This window comes from Myotis daubentonii, chromosome 7, assembly GCF_963259705.1.
Source record: "Myotis daubentonii chromosome 7, mMyoDau2.1, whole genome shotgun sequence".
NCBI lineage: Eukaryota > Metazoa > Chordata > Mammalia > Chiroptera > Vespertilionidae > Myotis > Myotis daubentonii.
The window spans coordinates 47330106-47356547 of record NC_081846.1 but is presented as its reverse complement, the minus strand read 5'-3'; the positions used below and the strand labels follow the sequence as shown (position 1 = coordinate 47356547).

At 49.7% G+C, this 26442-nt stretch overlaps 1 protein-coding gene across 1 annotated transcript in view; it reads left to right on the top strand.

The window, feature by feature from the left end:
• Window positions 1-3148: 3148 nt before the first annotated feature.
• The window catches only part of GAD1 (glutamate decarboxylase 1), a 40950-nt gene continuing 17656 nt past the window's right edge, over window positions 3149-26442 (top strand). Inside the window, exons 1-5 of the mRNA XM_059704137.1 lie at window positions 3149-3357; window positions 6584-6646; window positions 11963-12121; window positions 13472-13714; window positions 22226-22316. Coding sequence (XP_059560120.1) covers window positions 3276-3357; window positions 6584-6646; window positions 11963-12121; window positions 13472-13714; window positions 22226-22316 — 638 coding nt within the window. The 5' untranslated portion in view covers window positions 3149-3275. The remainder of the gene's footprint in view (window positions 3358-6583; window positions 6647-11962; window positions 12122-13471; window positions 13715-22225; window positions 22317-26442) is intronic.

Genomic DNA, 26442 nt, shown 5'->3' with positions numbered 1-26442 from the left:
TCTTCCATCTCCCTTATGGAATTTACAGTGATTTGTAAGATTTTTCTGCATTTCCACTGTGTCGTGGTGAAAAGTGATAAGCCATTAAGAGAGGAGGGGCAGCCGGGGGGGGGGGGGGGTGACCAGCAAGGCCGCAGCGGTGTCCATGAATAACCTTTCTCTGCTGCACAGCAACAGGAAAAAAATTACTGTGAAAACGAGTAAAGGTTACCCGGTGTCATCTAGACACACACAAAGATAACTCTGTGTTGCCCTAAATAAAAGAAGCTGAAGTCGAGGAAAGAGGAGAGCATTATTTAGCGACGAGGTAGCTGAGGGAGGGCTCGAAGGCACAGGAGAGCACAGCCAGCCCCTCCAGGTGTGGGCTCTGGCGCATCCGGAAAGACCCGGCTAACACCGAGCCTTTCGGTTTCTGGGCGCCTGGCGCCCTCTGGTGGAAATATTTCCGTGAACGCCTTTTTGTGGTAAGGGGCTTGCTGCACCGGGCAATTCATTAAATATGCTTAAATATTGCAAAAGCAAGGGCTTTTACTTACTTACTTACACACACACACACACACACACACACACACACACACACACACCATAACCACTCTGTGCTCGGTTCCCCGCGTGAGTGGCGCTTCTACATATTATTAACCTTCAGATGTGATCAAAATTACTTCTTTCCCCATCACCAAGAGGAGCAAAGGCAGTGAGAAACACAATAAAGAAATGAAGTCACTATAGTCAGGCTTCTAAATTACTAAAATCAAGTAGGTTGAGGCATGAGGAAACCATGCTATTCTTGTTTCAACTAACCTGGGAATTTCAACTTTTTAACCACCTTGTCATCTAGAGGATTACCATCTCGGACCAATCCAAAGAGTTAGAATGTAGGACTGAATTTTCTTAAGAATCTGTACTATATGAGCCCTCAGCCTACCTTTCTTCTTGGGAACACTCTGGGTATTGCCTACTCGTGTTTCTGGTTTGCACACACTAAGACCCTTGAACAAATCTTTATCACTTATTTCTAGCCAAAGCCTTTACATTAGGTGGGAGCCCCAGGTGGGTGGGAAACGGGACCCTTTCTCTGCCGTGGCACTGGGTAGCTGTGCTCAACTGAGATACTCTGGGGAGACCTTGAGCTGGATAAGAAAACAAACGAAAAGGAGATGGAGATTCCTTCAAGCGTCTGAGTGTTTCCCCCATCTCTGTCTCCTTTGCTTTTACAACAATGCTGGCTGAGTAGAGGGCCAGCGAGGACACTGGTAGGTCTGGGGAAAGGAAATTGAGGCAAAGCCGCTGCTCTTGTCTTCTCAAACATATGGGGGTGGGGGCAGGAAAGGGAGGAAGAAGTGCCCAGCCAAGCAGAATTCTTCACAGGAATTATCTTTTCCCTCGTCTCACCCGACACTATTTAAAAAAAAAAAAAAAAAAAAAAAAGAGCGTGTTGAGTACATACTGGATTACTCATAGGGTCATTTTTTTTTCCGGGCGCAAAACCGTGATCTGGGTTTATAATCGCCGTGTAAAGCTCCAGAGGCGGTCACGCACCTGCAGAGGAGCCCCGCCGCTCTGCCGACGAGCTGCCCCCGCGAGCAGCGGCCGCGTGATTCCCCCGCCTCGCGGGTCCCGCCTCCCTACTCCGCCCCCGCCTCCCCCAAGCCTCGCCGCCGCCTCTCCCCGTCGCTCTCTTCTCCTCCGGGCGCTAGTGTGCGGGACGGTGCTCGTGGGAGCGAGGCGGCAGCTGGACGTGACGCGGGGCCGATTAAGCCTGTGGCGGAGCCAGCCGAGCCGAGCGGATCGCGCGGCGCCGCGCGGAGGAGCAGCGGAAGCGCTCGGCTTGCTGTCGCCGAGCCAAGGTGGGTAAGCGCGCGGCCGCCGGACTTCCCAGTGCCCAGCCTAGGCTCCCGCGGTCTCTCGGTCAATACCGGGCGCCCGCCATCTACCGCCCAGCCCTGCCTCCCCGCCGGTGCGCCGCAGAGACCCCCGCCCTCGCCCTCAGCCTGTCCCCACCGGCAAGATCCACGCACCGGGATGCACCGAGGCTGAGGCTCGCGCAGACGTGGATGGCGAGTGCTTTCCGCCGGCGCGTCCCGGCTGCGAGTGCCCGTCTCACCTGAGGGCTCGGGGGCAGCCGCCGCCGAAGGCGCGACTCGAAGCGATAACCTGTTACTCCTCCAGGAGCCGCGGTCTACCCTCTGCCTGCGTTTTCGTGCGCGTGAGCGCGGAGCCGGGGGTGAGGTCCTAGGGAGGCTGAGAAGGCAGTGGCCGGTGGGCTTTACTCCGCGCGCTCTGAGCCCGGCCCAGATTCGCCCTCCCTCTCTCTGTCCCCGAGTCTTCGGGCGCCATCGCGCCAGCGCGGAGCAAGGGTGCCGCGTCTCAACCCCTGTCCGCCGCCTCCCGCGCGCTGGGCGCAAATTCGTTTCCCGAGTGACGTTCCCCTTTCTGGCCTCCCTCGCCCTTTCTGTGCGGCGAGGGATCCGGGGACCTCAGAGGGCTGGGTAGAGGGGAAACATAGAATCCTGGACCGAGCCTCATCCGAGGCTTCGAGATGGCTCACAGCGGGGTGGGACCAGAGGGAGACCGGCGAGGTTGCGACCCGCTGCTCTCTGGCGGTTTGGAGTGCAGGGTGACTGGAGTGCTTCCCCGGGGAAGCACCCAAAGGTCCGGACCCTTTTGTCCTCACCTGGTCTCACCGAAGGCATCGGTTTCCCAGAGCAGCTCGCCTCCTTCTTTCCAGGGAATTAGCCAGACACAACAACGGGAATCAGACATTGAACCAGACGTGCCCGCGCCGTGCGCCGCTCCCCCCACCCCCCTCTCCCGCCCTCCGGCAGACGAGAACCCAATGGGGCTTGTCGCGGCTGGGCTGGGAAATCGCGCCCCGAGCCTGCCTTGCCCTCTAGCCCAGCCCCCGCACCCTGCGTCCTGCGCTGGCCTTGGGCTCCTCTGGTCTCAGCTCTGCGCTCCAGGTCGCCCCGCTGCTTCTCCAGACTGGAGAGCCGCCCGGGGCTACGTGGCCGCCCCCGGAGTCTCGGAGTTCCCGCGCATGTTCCCCCTCGCCCCCTGCGCACCCGGACCCAGCCGACTAGCAGCCCTTCCCCCCCGCTCCTCTCCCCCCAGCCGGGACTTCAGGGAGAGCGTCCGCGCCCCCCAGTCGCTCAGCCGCCTCCGGCGCGCCGGACCCCGCCAGCCCTCCCCGCACAGCTATCGCTTCTCTTTACAGCCGATTCCTGCGCCTGAGGGCCGAGGACCCGGGCAGCAGAGGCCCCGGCACGACCGAGGCGATGGCGTCTTCGACCCCTTCGTCATCGGCTACCTCCTCGAACGCTGGAGCGGACCCCAATGCTGCCAACCTGCGTCCCACAAGTAGGTCCTGCCCCGGGTTCCTAGGAAATCACTGCAGGGAAGATGAGTGCCGGGACGTGGGGAGGCTCTGCTGGCGGAAAGGAAGGGGCAGAGCAAGGAAAGAGTCTGGAAAGAAATGGGGCCCGATCCGCTCCCGGCCGGCCAGAGGTCACCAACTGACTGGGCTGCTAGGCGATTTGGAGGCGCTGGAGAAGGGGGACCACGCCGTGTCCGAGTCGCAGCGATGGTTGAGGGTTAGGGCTTTGCTGCGAGAGAGGGGCGTGTGGCGAGAGCGTTGTTTTTGTTGTGTTGTGTGTGGTTTCTTGGCTTGGTGGGACGTCGGGGGTCAGGGTGGGGGCGGTGTGAGGAGTCGAGAGTCTCAGCTGGAATAGAGTTTTCTGGCTCCGGTTTTCGTTAAGCCGAGATCTGACCCCTCCTTCCTTCCCCGCGCGCTGTGCTCCAAGTCTACAATCAGCGGAAACGTCGACGTTAATTGCAGCTTTTAGAAAACTCGGGGTCCCTAATTGCTCCAAATTTGCTTCTAGCTATTGACAAGTGAGGGAGAAGTCAAAGGCAGGAAAGGTGCATAAAATGGTTTGGGGTTGAGCCTGAACATTTTAGATAATTCATTACATCTCAGAGAGGAGAAAGAAAAAAGAAAAAAGAAAAAGGAGCGGGCAGCATCCTGAATGGCGAGAGCTGTCGAACCAGAAGGTCAGAAGGTTTGCCGGGGGCGGGGAGAGAGCACCGCTCTGTTTTCTCCCGGGCAGGAGACCTGTCTGCAATTGCGTGTCCTGAAGAGAGAGGAAGAAAGGGGGAACCAGTTCAAGGGGGGGGGGGGGGATAAGGGGGAGGGGGAGGTTTTTGCTTCCCCACTCCTAGTTCAGTTCTTCAATCCATTCCAGAATGCCTTTAATTCAGACTGATATCCCACTTTTCTGCAGAGGCACGGGGATGAGAGAATTGTTTTTCTTTTTCCAATTTGGATTGAAATGTGTCATCCCCAAATCCATCAGCTCCAGATAGTAACAGCCCCAAATTTTCTATAAAAGAGAGCCTGAGGGGTGGCAGGGTCCTTGAGAGGGCCTATTGCTGCGCTTTTACGACACTTTCTATACGCGTAAGGAAACGTGGATGGTTTCCACCAACGAAGATGGGAGATGTTATGGGGTAAAACCCCCTCTCCATCCCTAGTGTTGCCACTGGCTCCCTCGCTGGAAGCCTTGTCGTAAGTCCTTAGGCTGCGTTCTAGTTCCCACTGCGGCTCCCCCCCCCCCCCCCCGCCCCTCGGGCGAACTACAATTACCCACACAACAAAGAGGGGCTCGGGAGGGCCGCCAGCCCTGGCGGCACGTGAGTCTGGCACTGGCGGCGGAGCTGGCCGGAGCAGGCCGCGAGGAAAGCGAGGCCAGGAGCCTTTGTCTGCTGCTCTGGCCTGGATGGATTTCTTTCCCAGTCCTCTCCACATTTCCTGCTCCGCCCCTCCTCTGCTGAGGGCCCTTGTGTTCTCCCACCTTTGAGTCCTGCGCCCCCACCTCCAATGAGCTCCTACTTCCCTTCCCGGCTGCAGCCAGCCGTGGAGTGGCATGTGCCCAGCCCCGGGTCCGAACCCCAGTAGAAGCTCTGATCTGAGTTCGCACATTGCCTGGCGCGACTGTAATCCGCCGAGAAGAGGGGAAATGGTAGAAGATTCCGCCTGGGAAGTGCATGCACCTGTCGGGAGAGCGGGCCCCCAACAGCCAGCTGTGGCGGGAGCATCCCAGGCTGCACGCTGGGCTCTCTACACTCTCAACCTCCGCTGCAGACACGTCCTCAGCCCCCCAGCTGTCTCGCTGCTCGGCCCCTGAGAGGTAGCCTTGCTGAATCTGCACCCCAGGACTTGCCTCTGCTCCAGCCACCCCTCCTCCGTTGCTTTCCACCACTTGCTGCATCCAAGAGGCTCTCTCATTTCCTCTACCTCCCTTTCCTTTCCTTTTACTGTTATTCCCAACTCTGAAAGACAGGGGGATAGGCCTGAACTCCAGCGCCCCAGCTGCCTGACCCTGGCAAAGCTTAGCCTCTCTGAGCCTCGGTGCTTTTATCTGTAAAATGGGTTTTAGATGAATGAACACTTCTCTTGTCTCACAGGGCGGCTATGAAAATTAGCTGCAGTGGTGTTTGCAGTGAAAGCACTTTATGGGCTTTCTACCTGCCAGGTATTAGTAGGGTTTGACTTTGGCACCGAGGTCATGTCTGCTGCAGGAACTCCGTCCGTGCCATGCTGCCTCACTGACCTGGGGCTGTTTCCTCTCCTCGCTGGAGCTGCGCTGGGCCTTGGCTCCATGGATTTCACTGTCCTGGTCGCAGTCTACCCTCGCCGGCGGCTGCAGGCACCGGCCAGAGCGGGGTGGGGTGGGAGTGGTGGGAGGAGTCTTGCTTTGAAGGATCCGAAGGGAATGCACGGGGGCTTCGTAGGCACCGGGTGCTGCTGGCTGCAAGTTGAAACCCGAGGACAGGATCGGCCCTGAGGAGTCTGATCATACGGCACCTCGTGGGTCCGCCATTGTGACCGGAGAACAGGTCCCTTCGCTATCTCCAGACCCCAGATGTCGAGGGAAGGGTTAATGGGGGGCGGGCTGGGAAGGGGGGCCGGGGATGAGGACCGGATGCGCACTATTGTCTTCCCGACTCCCCCGTCAGACAGAAGAGCAGTCAAGCGAGTCCGATCATCTAGTCAAACACTATTTTTCACCCAATTAATTCCTGAACTCTTCCGCGACCCCATTTCATGCCAGTTTATTTTAAGCTGCCACTCGGCTGGAGACCCGCCAAGAAATTATGAGATGTGATGGTCCCAGATGCCTCCGTGTTCCCTTTGCGGGCGGCTGTGGACGCCTTTCGAGTCTTTAGGGAGGAGATCGAGAGCCGGGGCCAGGTGGTGGGCACCGAGCAATGCGCGCTGCGGGGCTGGCCCTGTGCTCCTGGGATCCGCTGCCACCCGCGTCCGCGGCTCCCCGCGAGGGTCGCTCGGAGGCCGGCGGGGCGCTGGGGCGCGGCCTCTTGGAGACCCCGTTCTGTACCTGGACGTGGGAGCAGGACGCGAGTGTGCCCGTCCGCCCACCCACCTGGCTCCGTGGTCCTTTCAGGAGAGAGCTTTGAACCAGGAGCTGTGGCCAAGCCCTGCGCCTCCTTCCCCAGAAAAACCTCTGCTCTCGACCCGTCCTCCCGTGGTCCAAGCCTCACTGATCGCCCCTCTCTTGCTTTCTAGCGTATGACACCTGGTGTGGCGTGGCCCATGGATGCACCAAAAAACTGGGGCTCAAGATTTGCGGTGAGTGAAGAGGCCCCCCGGGGCCGGGCCAGGCGGCGCTGCGGGCGGCTTCGCGGGTTTAGGAGCGGGATGCACTGGCCAGGGGCTCCCGGCTGTGGGGTCCGGTGCTTACAGCCGGGAGGCGGCGCAGGGACGCGGCTCTAGGGCCGGGACTCTCCTCTGCCTGCCCCTGGCCTGGCCTGGAGGGACCTTTCGGGCGCCTGTGACCGCGGGCCACCGCCGCGTGTCTAGGTGCCAGCGCGTGAGCACAGCGCCCCCGCGCGGCGGCCCGGCGCCCAGGCCGCTCCGGCCCTCGCGCTCCGCCCGCGCGTATGGAAGGTCGTGCAGAAAGGTGAACGGGCCGAGCGTCACCGGAGATCTGGCCCAAGGCGGCGGCACACACCTCCCCTTCCTCTCTTTCCATCGTGCATGGAAAGCGGCCTCTCCGGGTGGAGATTTTCGCCCCAAGATGCCATAACATCCAGATTTCTTCTCTGGGGCTTCCGAGGGCAAGAGAAAGGATTGCCTGCAGCCCCCGGTGGCCTGCCTGGGCGCGGGGGGTGGGGGGGGGGGGGTGGACGGGGGGCGGACGGCGCAGACCCGAGGGTTTGCCGAGCTCGCCCTTGAAGTGGAGGAGGGACGGGAAAGGGAGCGGGCGAGGGCGGGGGGCCTCAGGAGGGAAAGGGGGGTTCGGGTGCAGTTTGCCAGAGAGAAAGGGAAATAGATCTGGGAACTGGAAAGGAGAAAGAACAGCTCTCTGGAGACGTGAAGGTCTGAAATGAAAACGCCCAAGGGATGTCATTTTTTTTAAAAGGGAAAAAAAGGAGATTGTTCGAAGGGACACAGCCGAGTGGCTCCGGCTGAACAATGAGGATTTGCTTTCCTGGCTACAATTCACCGTCTAAATCGTTAGCCTTATCGGGCCAGAAAATACGGGCTTCCCCGGGCAGGGGGCGGAGCGGCGCGGGAGATGGATGAGGGGCTTATTAAGGACCCATCCATCAGCTGCTGCTCGCGGAGATAGCGCGGGCCCCGCCGGCACGCCCGCCGGGGGGCGAGCGGCTGCTCGCAGGGCCGGGTCCCCCGAGCTTCGCTGCGCCCCGGCCCCGGGCGGCGACAGCGGGTTGTTTAAAGCAGCTTCTGGGAACCACCCTCCCTCCCCCGCGGCGCCCGCCCTGCGTTGCTGGGGCTCTGCCCTCTGGATCCCGGGAGCACCTCTGACGGTGAGGAAGGGTTGCTCCACCCCAGACCTAGCCATGTTCCAGGGGAAGCCCAGCCCCAGGGTTTGGCCCTCTCCCCGGCACGCTAGGCCGGCGGGGCGAGGCGGGGGGCCGGTCCCGGCGCTCAGCCGGCAGCAGCGGAGCTTTGTTCTATAAATAGCCCTCCCCTCCCCCAGCCGCCATTCCCCGGCTAATGGCCCGTTCCGCGCCGGGTCCCCTCGGCGAGGCGCTGGGCTCCGGCAGCCGTCATTGTCAGCAGCCGGGCAAGCAGAACTGAGGGCCGCTGGCCCCGCGGCCCCGGGCCGGCTGGTGGGCAGCCTCATCCGCCCCGTCCCCGCCTCCTGGCCTCGCCCCGGTCCTTCGGCCCTTCGAGTCTGCAGGAAAAGGTCTGAACGGCCCTTTGGGTAAAGGAGCTTCTCCGGGTCCAGGAGTAGGGGCCCCGAGTTTGCATCGACTTCCCCTGAGGGAGAGCCCTTGGCACTGGGGGGCCACCATCCTTAGAGAGCTCTTCTCTGTTTCTACCCCCACCCCCAACAGTAATCTCAGGAAAGCTGAAACCCATCGGAGGCGGACAGGGCTGGGAGTCGTTAAGGGGAAATTGCCTTCTGCTAAAAGGCATGCTCTTGGCCCCACCGGTTGGGAGGCTTCGCGTGAGGTTTGGTTCTGAAAGGAAAGAAGAAGCCAGGAGGATTTATTTTCCATACTTTGGGCCAACTCTGGCTTTCCGTTTTCATCTAGTGGAGGCATAGTGCAGTCTTTAGTTTTGACCTGAATCCACAGCCCCTCCCCTCCCCCCACATAGACACCTCCACTCCCTTCATTCCAGATTTTCTGTGGCCTGAAGGTTGCCCTCTTAACCTGTCACCATTTGGGGTTGGTTTGATCTTTCACCTTAAAATAGCAGAGGGACTAATGGTCCTCCTCCCACCTCCTAATTCATTGCCCTGCTGCCTCCCCCTCTCCCCAACTTCTTCAGTGCCTTTCCAAGTTTCCACCCCACCCACTCTCCTACCCCCTTCCCTGGAACCCCCAGGAATGAGGCTGCAAGGAAGACCTGGGTCTCACCAGAGGTACCCTTAGCTCTGGAGGCAGAATCCCCTGGGGAAGAAATCCAAGTCTTGTCAGGAGGTCGAGATTGGGGTGGCTATAGGCATGGTGGCATGACCAAAAGAGGAGATGCAGCCAGCCCTGAAGTTCTGACTCTGGGCTCTGCTGTCTTTGTACCTCCATCACTTATCTTTGCAGAGGCTGCCAGTTACAGCCCCTGTGCCCTTATTTAGCCTATGCAGTGTGTGTGTCTCTGTGTGTGTATGTTTGATTTTGTGTTTATTGCCAACTTTCAAACAGAGACTTCAAATACATTTTTGGCTTCCCGTGAAATAAAATAAAAGGTGTGAGTGGGGGGAGATCTGGCAGGGCACTTTTAGCCCATAGAAATCAGAACAAGAGTCCCTTCCCCTAGTTAAATGCAATTCCATGCGACAGCTGGGGAGGAGAACGGGGCTGTTGGGCTTCAGGCCCAGGGCCCAGCGTGGCCGTGTGCTTTTATGCCCTGTGCTACTCGCAGCCCCCCTTGGGAACAACTGGCTGGTGTCAGGTACCCCCTAGTTCCCACACGTCCCCCCTCACTGGGGCACCTAGACCTTTGAGTTTGGTGTCAGCATGTGGAACCATCAGCAGGATCTCCCCAGAGCCCAGAGGTGGAGTTGTGACAGGCTCACCTCGTGTCCTCAGCTTGAAGCTAGCCAGAGTGCTACAACCCGACCAAAGCCGCCTACAGCTTTGTCTTTCACTCTGATTTGCCTCTTTGCCTCTTAAGAATGTTGAGCTGGGTTACTTTACACGACTAGATCCTCACCGCCAGGGTGTAGAGCAAGAGGGAATACAGTCTGCATCCGTCTCCGGGACTCCTTGCTACACAGGGAAGTTGTCAACACACTGACCTCAATGTGACCCACCACCTGGTCATCCTTGCAGAAGCTCACAGCTCCTTCCAGAGCCTCTCAGAGCCCAGCGAGGCTCCCAGTATTTTAGAAAACAAATACCTTCCAAGAAATTGTTATTATAATAACAATATACAGTAAGTGTTTCTATTATCAGATTAATGGTTTTTGCCACAAATTATAATGCAGTGTAAGTGTGCTAGTCATAAGACCACTTACAGGACTTATAGAAAATATGGATTCCTAGTGCACTCCAGGGAGGGTAGTCCAGGAATGGGATGCAGGTTTGAAGTTGTGTCACAGTTGTCTCCTCTCAACCCCATCAGGACACCTCTGAGATTTAGAGATAACATTCAAAGCCCAAGTGGAGGTCCTAGGTCCTGCAGCTGCCCAGAGTACAGAGACTGAAGGCTTTTCCCAGGAGTGGGTCAGAGCCAACCAGAGGTTAAGGACCTAAGAGTAGGATTTCAGTGGGCAGGACTGCACCTCCATTCTGCCACAGGGCAAATTTGGTCTTTTCAGCCTGGCAAATTCCACAGCTCCCTGTTATGGGAGCAGGGCAGCAGTCTCTGAATTCAGGAGCCAGGCCACCCTGCATCTCTCTGGCAAGTGAGTGATGGCTCCTGGTTTTGGACTTTGGGGATTTGGAGGAGGAATTCAGAACTTAGGAGAAGAGGTGAGGGAAAGGATAAGACCCCCACTTTTAAATCCAAGTGTAGAGCTCTATTATACAGTACAGTGATTTTCAACCTTTGTCATTGCATGGCACACATAAACTAACTACTAAAATTCTGTGGCACACCAGAAAATACATTTTTTTTCTGATCTGCAAAAAAAAAAAAAAAAAAAAGGTATAATTCTGATTCATTCACACTGGACGGCTATTGTTGTGTTGTCTGTTGTCATTTTTTAATTTGACAACCTAAGGAAAAATAGGTCAGTGCCCCTGACTAAATCGCCAGGTATGGCATGTTTTGAAGATTCTTGTGGCACATCGGTGGAAAGTCACTGCAGTGGTGTGTTTCTCCTCTTCTGGTGTCCTTTTGGGCTTTAGCGGTAAGTTTACAAGATGCTGGGAACAATGAAGGGCCTGGTGCCTCTGCCTTCCTGTTCTTCCCTCCAAAAATAGACCCTACTCCTGCGTGTGGGAGGACTCTAATCACCCAGCCTTCCCCCTGCATCCCTCCTTCCCCCACCCAGCACCGCTGAAGTGCAGTCCTGGGGAAGTAAAGCGAATTCCTCCGATTAACTTGCCTCTTCTTGAACCTCCTGGGACTTTGCTCCAAGCCTCCCTTGTGATGTAAGCGACTCCCCAAGGATCTTGGTATCCACAAAGACAGCTTTGGGGTCACCAAGAAGCTTAGAACTCCCTTCCTCTTTTCAGTATGGTGCATTTCAGGCGAAGGACTAAGCCTGAGGCTAAACTGGAGGAGATGCTGAGGGGAGGTGGGGGCCTGCAGGGCCCCAAGCCCAGAGGGGATGTGTGGAGAGTCTCCAGTCCTCTTGGCTGGAGCCTGCTTCTCTGGGAGAGATCCATTCCCTCGGAGGGGCAGAGGTGAGGCGCTTTGAATCCCACCCTGGGCTCAGAGTCTCTCTCCGTGGAGTTCTTGGAAGCCTTTCTAGCTTTATTACAGCCTTGGCTACCATCTGCCAAACTGTAAGCTCCTGGAGGGTAGGGCGTCTGTCTCATTTATCTTCAGAGCAATTACACTTACATTCAACCTGTGAGCTGGACTTGGTGGCTGAGGAAAGCATCTTCCCTAATCCCCACTGCTGGTCCTCGCCGCCTCCCTCGGCTGCACAGCCCGTAGGCCCTGGGCTGGCAGTATCCTCTCCGACCGCGTCCTTCCCTTAAAACCCCATCCTGGGGCTGGTTACCGGAGTGGAAACTGTCCAATGGACTTAATTCCGAGTTCGCTGTCTCGTCCGGAGATGAGAATGGGCTTTGCTCACTGTTTTTCTCTCTTGCATGACTGGGTCTGTCCCTCTGATGACACTTGGCACTGCCCCTTCCCCGCCTGAAGGCAAGCAGTGCCAGAGCCCTTCTGTAGAAAACGCAGACAGCTTCTCTGGAGAAGTGAGAACCCTGCCTGCACAGTCAGCCTGGCTCAGCAGCTGACCCTCTGAGGCTGGAATTCAGTGCACCATCTCTGACCCAGCTTCTTGCGCTACAGGCTTCTTGCAAAGGACCAACAGCCTGGAGGAAAAGAGCCGGCTGGTGAGCGCCTTCAAGGACAGGCAGGCCTCCAAGAACCTGATTTCCTGCGAGAACAGCGACAGGGATGGCCACTTCAGGCGCACGGAGACTGATTTCTCCAACCTGTTTGCTCGAGGTAGTCCCTCCCCACCCATCCCTTACCCCCATTTCCCCAGAGCTATCCAGTAGGTTCTATATTGCATTTCTTGACTTTTTCCTAAAATGTTACTTCTTTTACCAAAAATGTCATTACTTTTTCAACATTTGAATCCCTTTCCTTAGTGCCAGTCTTTATTGCTTTGGGAGCTGGATGAGGATAGTCAATAAAACAGTCCACTCTAGCCGAAACCGGTTTGGCTCAGTGGATAGAGCGTCGGCCTGCAGACCGAAAGGTCCCAGGTTCGATTCCGGTCAGGGGCATGTACCTTGGTTGCGGGCACATCCCCAGTGGGGAGCGTGCAGGAGGCGGCTGATCGATGTTTCTCTCTCATCGATGTTTCCAACTCTCTATCTCTCTCCCTTCCTCTCTGTAAAAAATCAATAAAATATATTTAAAAAAAAAAAAAAAAAAAACAGTCCACTCTAACACTTCCAAGGATTAATATGGATTCCTAGAATATAGGAATATAGGTAATTCCCTTAATAGCATTTATCCTCCAAGGTTGGCAACAACAGTAAGAACCAAATCACCCTGTGGGAAGCTGTGTGTCTGGACCTCATGCCAAAGTGCTGTCCCAAAACTCATTTTCCTTTCAGTATTTACTGTTATCCCCCACATCACTGGTGCTTTCCCAGTCTGTCTCTCCCAAACAGCTCCAAGGTAAGTCCACCACCACCCTGTCCATTAACTCCCCACAAGCAGGAGTGACCAGAATAGCAAACAAGACTTTATTAACCCTCAGGGATAATCCAGGGAATAGACGCAGAGCATCACACCTCTCACCTTCCTGAGTTCCATCTTCTAGGTCTAGTTTTCTGTCTAAGGACATCACAAAGGACCACACTCTTCAAGGGAGACCTCAGCCTTTACCCACAGAGGCCTAACCCTCCGCCATCAACAGATCAAGCACATCATGACACTAAATCAAAAGCCCAATGTCTGAATCAGATGTATAGGGACACGCATGGTACCAGGGGGGCAAGACAGAAGCCCCCTCCATCGCAAACCTGACAGATGTCCGTTCAGCCTGCAAATGGCAGGCTGCTCACAGCTTCTCAAAGCTCTCCGTTTCACTTATGAGCAGCCTAACTATCAGAAAGTCTGTGGACCCCCAGAAAGTGTGTGCAGAACTTCTGTGTATATGCTTATGTGCGATTTTCTGGGAAGATGGCACATCAGATCCTCAATGTGTATATGGGTGCGTATCCTGGAATGAAATTAGGCCTATAAGAGCTATCATGGCTGGTGCTAGGAATTTCTGGGTCTGGAAAAGGCAGATATGAGTCAAGTGATAACCACTCATTGGCTTTCCCCTCCCCTTCCCAGATCTGCTTCCAGCTAAGAACGGGGAGGAGCAAACTGTGCAATTCCTACTGGAGGTGGTGGACATACTCCTCAACTATGTCCGCAAGACGTTTGATCGCTCCACCAAAGTGCTGGACTTCCATCACCCACACCAGCTGCTGGAAGGCATGGAGGGCTTCAACTTGGAGCTCTCTGACCAACCTGAGTCCCTGGAGCAGATTCTGGTTGACTGCAGAGACACCCTGAAGTACGGGGTCCGCACAGGTAAGGGTGAGAGCCAGGTGAACATGCAGCAGCAAGCTTGCCCTACACCACACCCTCTCCAGTTGTGAGGATGTCAAACTCATGTGGAAGGAGAACACAAACATAGTGAGGGAAGGCAGCAAAGTGCTCAGTGACCACACAGCTACCTCAGGCAGTGACAGTTAATGGAAGGCCCCAACCCTGGCAAAAGCCCATCATCGCTTATTGTTGTGAAAGTAGATTTAAAAGATATACAGTACACGGTACTCTGTCAGCTCCAGTATAAAGTTTTCATTCTTGGTTTTAAGCTATTCACAACCTAAAGAGAGCAGAAGGACCCATTTTCATGGCCATTTCATTCTGATAAATCCTGCTCTTGCCTGTCCCTGAAATTGGGGAGAATTGGGCCCATTTCTCTTCCTTTTTATATTAATTTCCTAAGGCTGCCGTAACAATTTACCACAAACTGGGTGAATAAAACAGTAGAAACTTATTCTCTGTCAGTTCTGGAGGCCAGAAGTTTGAGATCAAGGTGTCTGCAGGGCCATGCTCTCTCTGAAGAATCTTGAGAAGGATCCATTCTTGCCTCTTCCAGCTTCTGGTGGTTGTGGGTATTCCTTGACATATAGATGCATCACTCCAGTCTTTGCCTTCACTTTCACCTTCACATGGCATTCTCCCTGTGTATGTGTCAAAATTTCTTCTTATAAGGACACCAATCTTTGGTCTAGGGCCCACCGCAATCCATTATGACCTCATCTTAACTTGATTACATTTGCAAAGAACCTATTTCCAAATAGTCACTCACCAGGAGTTAACACTTGAACATATCTTTTTAAGGCACACAATTTAACCCACAATTCCTTCTATTGGCTAGACCAAAAAGTCTCACACACGTACACACACACACACACACACACACACACACACACACACACTTCAGATTCTCTTCCTACCTCTGGAGTTTAAAACTTTGATTTTTTTTTTTAAGAGTTTCTAGAGATTTCTTTATTTAACCATCACCTGGATATTTTTCCATTGATTCTTAGAGTGGAAGCAAGGGGGAGAGACAGAGAAAGAGAAACATCGATATAAGAGAGACACAGCAATTGGTTGCCTCCCACATGAGCCTGCACCAAGATACATGCCCTTGACCGGAATTGAACCTGAGACCCTTCAATCCACAGGCCAATGCTCTATCCGCTGAGCCAAACCGGCTAGGGCTACCTCTGGAGTTTAGACACCCTAAATCGCCAGCTCCCATCTCAACAGGAAGCTCTGGAGGATCCCCTCTTGCCTCCTTTTCACATTACACAAACCCTCTCTAATCAGCAATCCTGGCCAAAGTGGTTACTTTTCAGTTGCCTCAAGTTCAAGGACTTTTTGGATTTCTGCCTGTCTACGTCGAAGCCTGAGAGTTAAACAGTGATTTCTTCTCTCTACTATCTTTCCCCACTGCAGCCTGGCCCTCCTGAGCTCTTGGGCAGATAGATCTACAAGTATTGGCAATTCATGGTATAGTTGCCAACTGAGACCACAACTGGTAGCCTCTTGTTTTTTTCTTCTTTTTCTCTCCCTCTCTTTCATTATCCCTCTTACTCTTCCTAGCCGTTTGAAAGCATGACTGGGAAGGTTGGTGGAGATAGAGCTGAATAAGGCTATTAGATGTCAGAAACAAAGTGTTAAAATGAAATAATGAGGCTGGCCAAAGAAGCATTTTTAAATAAAGAATCCCAAACAGCTTTTGAGGTCTGCCAACACCACCAGAATAAGTGTAACTTCCTTGAATAACTGTAGGGTGGACATGACTCAATTATATTACAGTCTGTGTTTCATTTTTAAAGAAAAGCGCACTCATCAATTTAGTTACATTTCACCTTGGTATCTAATGGCTAACCCATTTCTGATGGAAATTAAGTAGTGTTATTTGGCTAGATTAAAGGAGTCAGAATTCTCTCTCTGTGTATATTTTAGCTTGACTTGCTTTGAACCAACATTTTTTATTTTGTCAGCTCACTCTAAATACACTTTCTCAGAGAGATGAGACCACATACTTTTATCAGTAAAGCCCAAATAGTGTTGTCCCTTAAAGAAAAATACATGGATATGTCATAATGGCAACCCCTATTGATGATAAAACTGAAGCATCATAGACTCCTTTTTAAAATTTTATTTTTCAATTATAGTTTATATTTAATATTATTTTGAATTAATTTAAGTATAGCATAATGGCTAGACCAGTGGTCGGCAAACTGCGGCTCGCGAGCCACATGCGGCTCTTTGACCCCTTGAGTGTGGCTCCTTCTAAGCCTGAGGAGTACCCTAATTAAGTTAATAACAATGTACCTACCTATATAGCTTAAGTTTAAAAAATTTGGCTCTCAAAAGAAATTTCACTCGTTGTACTGTTGATTTTTGGCTCTGTTGACTAGTGAGTTTGCCGACCACTGGGCTAGACAATTATATACTTTACACCAAGCATGTCAAACTCAAAGCTAACATGGGCCAAATAAATGAGGCATGCAGCCCGCAAGCCACGAGTTTGACATGCTTGCTTCACATAGTAGTACCCCGATTTTTCCAGCACCCACCTGGCACTGTACTAGTTATTACAATGTTATTGACTATATTCCCTGTGCTGTACTTTATATGGCCGTGACTATTCTGTAATTACCAACATGTACTTCTCAACCCCCCCCCCCACCTTTTTCACACAGCCCTCCCCCCTTACCCTCTGGCAATCATCAGTCCATTCTCTGTATCTATGAGTCTGTTTTTATTGTGTTTGTTCATTTACTTTGTTCTTTAGATTTCACATATAAGTGAAATCATGGTATTTGTCTTTCTCTGTCTCACTTATTTCACTTAGCATAATATCCTCTAGGCCCATCCATGCTGTAGCAAATGGTAAGATTTCATTGTTTTTTATGGCTGAGTAATATTCCATTATATATACGTGCCACACTCCTTTATCCACTTGTCTATTGATGGGCATTTGGGTTGCTTTCATGTCTTGGCTATTGTAAATAATGCTGCAATGAACATAGGGGTGCATATAGTTTTTAGAATTAGTGTTTTAAGTTTCTTTGGATATATATCCAGAAGTGGAATCACTGGGTCATAGAACAGTTCCATTTTTAATTTTTTAAGGACCCCCCTATTGTTTTCCACAATGGCTGCATCAGTCTGCATTCCCACCAGCAGTGCATGAGGGCTCCCTTTTCTTCACATCCTCACCAACACTTGTTGTTTGTGGATTTATTGATGTCACACCATTCTGACAGGTGTGACATGATATCTCATTGTTGTTTTAATTTGCATTTCTCTGCTGATAAGTGATGTTGAGCATCTTTTCATATGTCTATTGGCCATCTACATATCCTCTTGGAGAAGTATCTATTCAGGTCCTCTGCCCACTGTTCAATTGAAATGTTTGGGGGGGGGGGTTTTGGTGTTGAGTTGTATGAGTTCTGTATAAATTGAGGATATTAATCCCTTTATTGAATGTGTCTTCTACCATTTAGTAGGTTGTCTTTTAATTTTGTTGATGGTTTTCCTTTGCTGTGCAAAAACTTTTTAGTTTGATGTAGTCCCATTTGTTTCTTTTTCTTTTGTTTCCCTTGCCCAAGGAAATATGGCAGAAAAAATACTGCTAAGAGAAATGTCAGAGATTTTTCTGCCCATATTTTCTTCTAGAAGATTTATGGTTTCAAGTCTTATATTTAAGTCTTTAATCCATTTGAAGTTTATCCTTGTATATGCTATAAGAAGGTGGCCTAGTTTCTTTTTTGCATGTATCAGCCCAGTTTTCCCGACACCATATATTGAATAGGCTGTCTTTACTCCATTGTATGTTCTTGCCTCCTTTGTCAGATATTACTGGACCGAATAGATGTGGGTTTATCTCTGGGCTCTGAAGCATGGACTCTTACTAGTTCAGTGTATGAATTCACTTAGATATTCACCCTGTAGCCAATCATCCCTGTTTTTCAGAGCAGCTTCTGGGAACAGGTATTTGCATCTGTAGAGTTTACTATCTTCCAGGCAGTGTGAAGCCTTCTGCTGAATCTCAGGGTATTGACCCTGGCAAAGTATAGTGTGGCTGCCATGTGAAAACAGCTTCGGGATGCTGGTCTCTAACACAGAGGTAGATATCAAAGCAACAGGGTAAACCCCACAGGTAGCGACACACAGTAGAAGATGTTTTATTCTTTTAAAAAGGATATTAATGCTCAGCCAAAATAATGAATTAGGGTTTGGGTTTATTTTAATTTACTTTTAGAGAGAGAGGAAGGGAGAGAGAGAAACATCAATGTGAGAGCAAAACATGGATCGGCTGCCTCCTGCACGTCCCTCACCAGGAATCGAACCGGCAGCCCTTCAGGGCATAGAATGCTCAACCAACTGAGCTACGTCAGTCAGGGCATGAATTGGGTTTTAATAGTGAAAACATGCTGATCTGGGTACACTCTGTGAAGGGTGATGATGGCATTTGGAGATTTCTCTACAAATTAACAAAAGATTTCTGGAAAAAGGACCAGTATATGTAGATTGTCCATGAGACAGATGCTAATCAGCCCTCAGTCACAGTAAATATGTAGAATTCCTTAATTTTTCTTTTTAACTTTTTATTATAGAAAATTTTAAACTTATACAAAAGTAGAGTAGTATAATGAGCCCTGTATACCCAACACCCAGCTTCAACTATTATCAGCTGCTGCCAATTTTGTTAACCTGTACCCCCCCCCCCCGCCCATGGTCTCCTCTTCTATATTATATGAAAGCACATCCCTGGCATAATATTATTTTATCCATAACCTAGGGGCCCAGTGCATGAATTCGTGCACCTTGAACTGTGGGCCACAAGGCTGCAGTGGGCACAGGGGCGGTCTCAGCCCATCCTCCGCACCCCCGCCCAGCCCCTCCCACCGCAGCCCCCAATCCCCTGTCTGTCAGCAGCTCCGCTCCCACTGCCACCACTCCTACCCGCTGACAGCGCCAGCCCCGCCTGCACCTGCTGCTGCCCCAATTGCCCCTCAGGAGCAGGGGGAGGTGGGAAAGCCCTTGGGTGATCGAGGCTGGCAGCCGCTGCTCGCACCACTGACGGCGCCAAGTGATCAGAACCAGCGCCAGGCGCTGACAGTGGGTGCGAGCGGGGCCATCGCCAGCAGCGGGTGTGAGAGGTGGCTGCTGGCCCCAATCGCCCCTCAGGAGCAGGGGGAGGTGGAGAAGTCCTGAGAGGCAATCCGGGCTGCAGCTGCTTCTCACACCCGCTGACGGTGCCGAGTGATCAGGGCTGATGCCGGGCACCAGCCGAGGTGTGAGCGGGGCCAGTGCCAGCAGCAGGTGCGAGCGCCTGGCAGGAATGGAGCACACGGGAGCAAAGAATTTTCAGTAACCACCAGAGGCTTGCCCTGATGACAGTGACCAGTGCCCCGCCTTGGTCTGGCACCCCCACTCACCTGCTCCACCATCCTGCTGCGCCCGATGCCCGCCATGTTCCGCGCTCTGCCACCTGCTGCTGATGCCTGCCATAGTCCGTGCACACCCCCTGGTAGTCAGTGCACATCATAGCGACCGGTTGTTCGGTTGTTCCACCGTTCAGTCTATTTGCATATTAGGGTTTTATAATAGAGATATTTTTCACCATCAAGGGCTCTTTAAACAAAAATAATCACATATCATTATTATATCCAAAACCCCACAACATTTATAGTTCCTTAATATCAAATATTCAGTCAGTGTTCAAATTTTCAATGTCTCATGAAAGTCAGAAATGTTTTGTTTTGTTATATTTCATTTGAGTCAGAACCCAAATAAGTGCCTCAGATTGCAGTTGTTTGATATGTCTCATAATCAAAGTAGATTTTCCCTTCCAGCTCTCTTTTTTCATTCTTGAAGCTTATTTGTTCAAAAATAAAACTTGAACTTTAAGAAATTACTTTTTTCTCCCACTCTCTGACTCCAGGCCATGTGTAGCGCATCCCATATTTGTCATCTGTTATTTTCATTGACTGTAGAGAGTTGAAATTGAAATTTAAACTGGGTCATTTTGTTATTTGATTTAAATTCTCATGTAAGATTTTGGGGGCAGAAGGCTGTAGCCATAAGGGAAAACTAAGGTTTTACTTACTTTTGTGTCCTTTATATTTTAATGGGAATGAGATGCTGTTTCACTTTTATTTGAGGTCATTTCTGTCATCCATCTTTGACCATCTTTTGTCTCTGCCAGGCCGTGAGGTTTTGAGACATTGTCAAATAGTGTGATTGAGTTTATTTATGAGTCAGTCCTATTTAAAATGAAAGGTTAAATGAAAGGTTGTTAAAAGTTTTCAAATGGGTATCACATGTGTTTTTATTTATTTGTTTGTTTGTTTGTTTTTAATACTCACCCAAGGATATGTTTTTCATTGATGAGAAAGAGAGAGAGATGGGGTGGGAGAGAGACAGAAAGAAACATTGATGTGAGAGAGTGACATCTATCTATTGCTCCCACCGCCTGTCTGCCTTTACTGGGTATGGAACCCACAACCTGGGTATGTGCCCTGACTGAGAATCAAACCTGAGACCCTTCTGTGCACTGGAGGACTCTCTAACCAACTGCACCACACTGGCCAGGGCTATCACATGTATTTTTAAATGAATTTCAACAAAATTATGTTGCAGGAGATCTCATAGATTCTGTTGATACTGAGCAAAGCAGAGTGAAATGGGCTAGTTTGAACTAGTTAGGGTAGTCTACACGAATGTCTAGAATCTGGCCCCATACTTACTCTAGGCTTAATGTTTAGGCTTCTTTTATTTTTTCTAAAGATCAGTATTATTTTCTGAGTACTGTTGAGATGCAGGGATTGGACTATTCTGATAAGAATTAATAGTCGAATGTTCATGTTAACCAATGTCACCCCAATACATTTAATAAATATATGTTAAATAAAAGAAGTAATAGTCCAGATGTTCTGAAAGAACATGTGAGAAAGAACAGACATTCTCAGAGAGGGGACTTAGAGGAGGAACTGCCAAACTCTAGCTTTCTGACAGTTATTTCAGAGGCAAAAGCAATTTCCACTGGAAACACAGCAGTCAGCATATCTTTCTAACACCAGTTCCCTGTCACATACCTCTAGATAATCTATCGCGTTGACTCCTTTGGGACAGCCAAGCCTAGCCTGCTGATGTGGGGTTGAGTTTTTGCGTGAATGCCAAGTTGCCCAAAACTTGGCAGCAATCCTGAAATTGCTGAGAACAAAGCCTGTGAAAGCCTACTCTGGGTCGCAAAGGACTTTAATGTTTAATAATAATAACCATTATTTTACCAACAACCCAATGAGTGAATGAGGCTGTGTCCACCCCTGTTTCACATAGGAGATGCCAGGTCATCTCAGCAGTAAATTTAGTTTAACATCCACATGACTATATATAGGCAAACACCCCAATGCTTGATGCCATATTTGACTGACACAGAGACCCAGAGAGTGATGGCCTGCCCTCGGCATCAGCATCATAGCTGGCACCTGCCTGGGCTTGGTTTGGTCCACAGAGCCACAGACACTCTCTGAGGCCTGCAGCCTCTCCTCCATTAGTAAACCTTGATTTGGGGATTAAATCCTTGAGATGTTAAATTAAAATTTGGGCCCTGGCCAGTGTTGTTCAGTGGTTAGTGTGTTGGCCCGTGCACCAAAGGGTCGTGGGTTTGATTCCTGGTAAAGGGCACGTACCTGGGTTGCAGGTTCCATCCCAGCGCCGTCGGTGTGTGTTCGGCAGGCAACCAATCAATGTGTCTCTCTCACATCGATGTTTCTCTCTCTCTGCCTTCCTCCTTTCCTCCTATCCTCCCACCTTCCCCCCCTTCCCCCCAACTTCCACTCTCTCTAAAAATCAATGGAAAAAATATCCTTGTGTGAGGATTAACAAAACAAAAAAAATTTAAAGGTTGAAACATTTATGAGAAAAATCAGGACCACTACATCCTAATTTGTAATTTAAAAAATAAATACAACAAGCCCTAGCTGGTTTGGCTCAGTGCATAGAGCATCGGCCTGCAGACTGAAAGGTCCTGGGTTCGATTCTGGTCAAGGACACATGCACAGGTTGCGGGCTCAGTCCCCAGTGTGGAACATGCAGGAGGCAGCCAATCAATGATTCTCTCTCATCATTGATGTTTCTCTCTCTCTCTCCCTCTCCCTTCCTCTCTGAAATCAATAAAGAATATATTTTAAAAAATAAATACAATAAGAATTTCATCTGGAAATTAAGATATTGGAAAAGATTATTAGTTTCATGACATTGGATTTTTTAAAATTTAAAAGCATTATGCTTTAGAAACATATAAATTTGGGGGACATTATTCATGGTAAAAGTTGGTATAGGGTGAGTCAACCTGATCTTCCTTCTCCGTATCCTTGGGCAGCCCTATTAGACCATTGGGATGGAGGCCCCATCTGTGAGGCCTGGGAGAGCAGGCTTTTGCTTTGAAAGTAGCTTGAAAAATCTGGGTTTGCTTTGATGCTTGCCTGTTACTTTCCTCTCTAGGTCATCCTCGATTTTTCAATCAGCTCTCCACTGGACTGGATATCATTGGATTAGCTGGTGAATGGCTGACATCAACTGCCAATACCAACATGTAAGTCCTTATTATTTTCATATAAACAACCATGATGTATGATTATGGCTTCTTACTTTAAAATTTCAATTCCAATGACTCTGTAATAATCTATTACAGTTACCCTTGTCATCTTTTATCTTTAAATAATTTAGGTTTATCACCTTATAAATCTAGTAGGTTTATACTGATTTAATAGTGGATAATAGATGAAGTATTTTTTAATTGAATGATGCAATTTAATAAAAGCATAGTTTGTTTCTGAATTTGCTTTTTCCCCATACTTGTTTGAGTAGGCGAACCCTTTGTTTGTTTCTAAGTCCTTGTAAATTTATATGAAACTAACTCTAAGGTCCTGGGTCGGGGGGAGGGTGCATGTGCTTCCTGGATCGACTTCTGGTAATCACCTCACAGTTTCCCCTACATACACATTACCTTGTCAGAGACAAGGACCGGTGGTCAGTTGATGGAGTGTCAGCATAGCCTCCTGAGTACTGTCTTTCCTCTCAACACTATGATTATGCTTTACCACCATCTATGCACCCAGACAGTGGCACCACATTCTGTTAAAGTATCCAGGAGAAATAATGAAACAAATTTTTTACAATAATTTTAAAATAACTACATAAGAATTACATGGGTTTTAGTAACTATGGAACTATTTAGAAAATAATCCTCCACTTTTTAAGTTCATGGTAAAGTAGATTTGAAAAATAAATTTAGGTAAAAGGGTGGTATTATTTAAAATGAGAAATTCCATCAGACATCAAGATGGAATATAAGTTGTTAAAGTCCAAGGTACTCTATTTTTCTCCCAGCCATGAAACCTGAACGGGCACTTTAAAATTACTTACTGAGTCCTGTGTGTTCCAAAGCGGTTTAATGCTGTGACTCAAAAATATGTAACTCCATTCAGAAAAGTTTCTATTAATTAAAGATTCTTTCTTCGTTGGCTAATTTAAAACAACAATGACAAATTTTTGAAAGCAAATGTGACAGGTGAAGCCTTTCATGCTAAAAGGCTTAAAAGATTAAATTGATTAAAATCGAAAATGGTTTTTACGCTCCCTGCTCACAAGTCATGGTTAACTTCACGGAGTGTCCATGTTGAATCGCTGGAGCTGCAAAGGGCAGAGAGGAATTCGGGTCAAAGAAACAATTGCTGGTATCTTGCCTTTTTACTGTATTATGATTTGTGAGGTAAAAATGTATCAGCAAGCACAGACATCGTGATATACTCATAACTTGGAAAGATACTAACGCTTAATTGGAGCATTTCACACTAATGAACAATTTTAATTAGAAAGTATAGCTTTAAAAAAACTTCGGTGTGGCTCAGTGATTTTGCGTCCACCTATGAACCAGAAGGTCACAGTTCGATTCTGGTCAGGGCACATTGCTGGCTTGCTGTCTCGATCCCCAGTGTGGGGCGTGCAGGAGGCAGCCGATCAATGATTCTCTCTCATCATTGATGTTTCTATCTCTCCCTCTCCCTTCTTCTCTGAAATCAATAAAAATATATATATATATTTTTAAAAACTTAACTTTTTGGAAAATAAGTAAGGAAAATAGAGTAAGAGCTACATATCTATTAAGGCCTAAATACCCTTATTAATATAGGCCCTGTATTCACCCAGCATCTTTAAGTGTGTATTCTGTAGGCCTCTCAGCTGCAATTTTCCTGATATATATAGCCCAATCTCAAGGTAAATAAAAGGAACTCACCCCTTTGAGCCATTTATGACCAGATAGTCTCCCGAAAGGCTTTTCTTCAACCAGAGAGTTCTCACAAACTCTCCTGGTTTGTATGGCTTCATAAAAATCAAAGCCCCTTATTCTTCCCTTACCGCAGCTCAGCCATGAAACACTAAAATATGTCCCCGCCATCTGAGGTCAAGGCCAGTCCAACGACATGGCACATAGTAATTGCAGCCGTACTGAACAAAGGATATTTATAAAATATGATCCGATTCCAACAGATCGATAGAGAAGGTTATTTAAAAGAGTGAAATAGCTTCTGTCAGTGGGAGACAAGGCATTGTCTGAAGAAGGCATAACTATTATCTAGAAATTATTCTAAGCCAGTTCCCCTGGAAGATCATGAAATGTAGCAGCGCTGGCGGGAGCTTATGCAGAAATGTGCTCCCTGTGGCAGTTTCTCCTCTAACTGAGAACAGTGTCCAAACCAGCCTGAGAAAGAAGAGCAAAAGACTCTTGGGCAGAGTAGGAATTAGTGATATACTCTTTTTTTTTTTTTTTTACTGTGCTATCATTCAGTGTGGGTAGCACTGGTAATAGGAAATAGTAACTGTATTCCTCAGCATAGTCTTTTTAAAAGAAATGTCCAGTATCCAAATGCAAGTGACAAAGTGTGAGGTATCAGGCTGCTGGAATAAAAAGCACATTTATGTGCATGCATTTATACTTGCCTGTGCATATATCTTGGAGTTGTATGCTTCCAAGCAAGGACCCAGTGAAGATCCAAAGAAAACTTCACAAATGTACACATACAACTCTCTCCTTCCAAAACAGGGCCACCAACCACAACAGTGCAGGTCGACTTGTGCCCAAGTGTACACAGCAGCCTGCCCACAAGTAACTGAGCACCCTACATAATCTTTATGGGGAGACCTATCCCAGCCCTTTGTTCTGAGGTTAGGGTTTCAACGATCTAGTGCTTTGTTTTCATAGAAATGACGCAGGAGGAATTTTCTAGGGGAGTTATCAGCCATTTAACACTGGGCAGCGTGTGAGAGCCTGCAGGAGGCCGTTCTCGTTTGTCATGCAAAAGCAGATGTGATACAAAGGACTGGGGATTCTGACTCTGAAACTAACTGTGAGAGCTTAAAGCAAATCACTGGATTTCTATGAACCTCATTTTCTTCTTCGGGAAAGTGGGGGGTAATAATACCTGCCGGGAGCCGGTCCATCCTTGCTGTTTCAAGGGACCTGGCATATATGGCATACGGTTCTTAATATGTTTGCTCACCTTCTTGGCACTCTGTTTTAACCAAGGTCACCTCTCCGAGAAAGGTTGAATCCCCAGGTAGGGATTTTCCCCTGAAGTTAGGGAGGGAATAAAACCCCTCAACTAAGTGCCAGGCGGGTAATTAATCACTTTAACTATGAACAATCATGCTTAAGCTACATAATCTTTACTCCCTGGAATGGAGATAAGAAACGCCCTAACCTTTGTAATAGAGATTGATAGGATTGAATCAACTGGTATAAATACAGATGTAACAAGACAGCAACACACACAACTTAGAAGTCAGAAGAAAGAAGACAGAACTAAGAAGAGAGACCCTACAGACAGAACCTACAGACAGAAGAACTTCGCTGGAGAGAACATGGCAAAAGATCCTGGACTGAACCTGACTACAGAAATTGGCAAGAGAACCTGACTAGAACATGGCGACCAAACCTGGCTGGAGAAGTCCCTGTGTCATTCCTTCTTCGCCGACTCCGTCCACACCTTTGGGGACCCCTGGACCTGCTGGGGTTGGACCCCGGCAAATACCCATCCTAGAGGGTGGTTCTGAAGACTGAAAATGGCACCAGATTCAGTGCCCAGTGTATCCAAGGTGCAGGGCACAGGCACACACTGAGGAAAGGAAGTCCACCCTGCAGGTGCTGTTGTCATTCAAGACCCTCCCTTCAGCCTGTTGGCTCTTTTATTTCTGTCTCTCATCCTGTCTGGACACCGGAGGGCTCACTAAGCTCCTCCCAGATGTGTTCGCTTTGAAGGTGAAGATAGGCCGCCTGCCACAGCTGTAAGGAGGGGAGATCTAAGAGGAGTGTCAAGATGGTCAACGTAGAGAGTTATTTCTTTCTCTCACTAAAGAAGTTTCCAATTTGGCAGTCACCAGGGATCCAGATTCCTTGTGCCTTTTTCAGCCCTATCGTAGCACGTGGCTCATGTCCTCCGAGTCAGTCACACGATGGCGCAGGCTGGCTGCTGGAGCTCTAGTATGGCATCCCTGCTTCAGACCTCAGGGAGGATGGAGGGAGAGGGAGAGGAGGAGGAAGGGTCAAAGGGGAACACACTCTTTCCTTCTAAGGAACTTCAGAAGTGCCACACATTTCCCACAGCTTCTCTTTAGCCAGAACTATCCCCGTAGCCACACTAGGGAGGCTATGAAGGGTA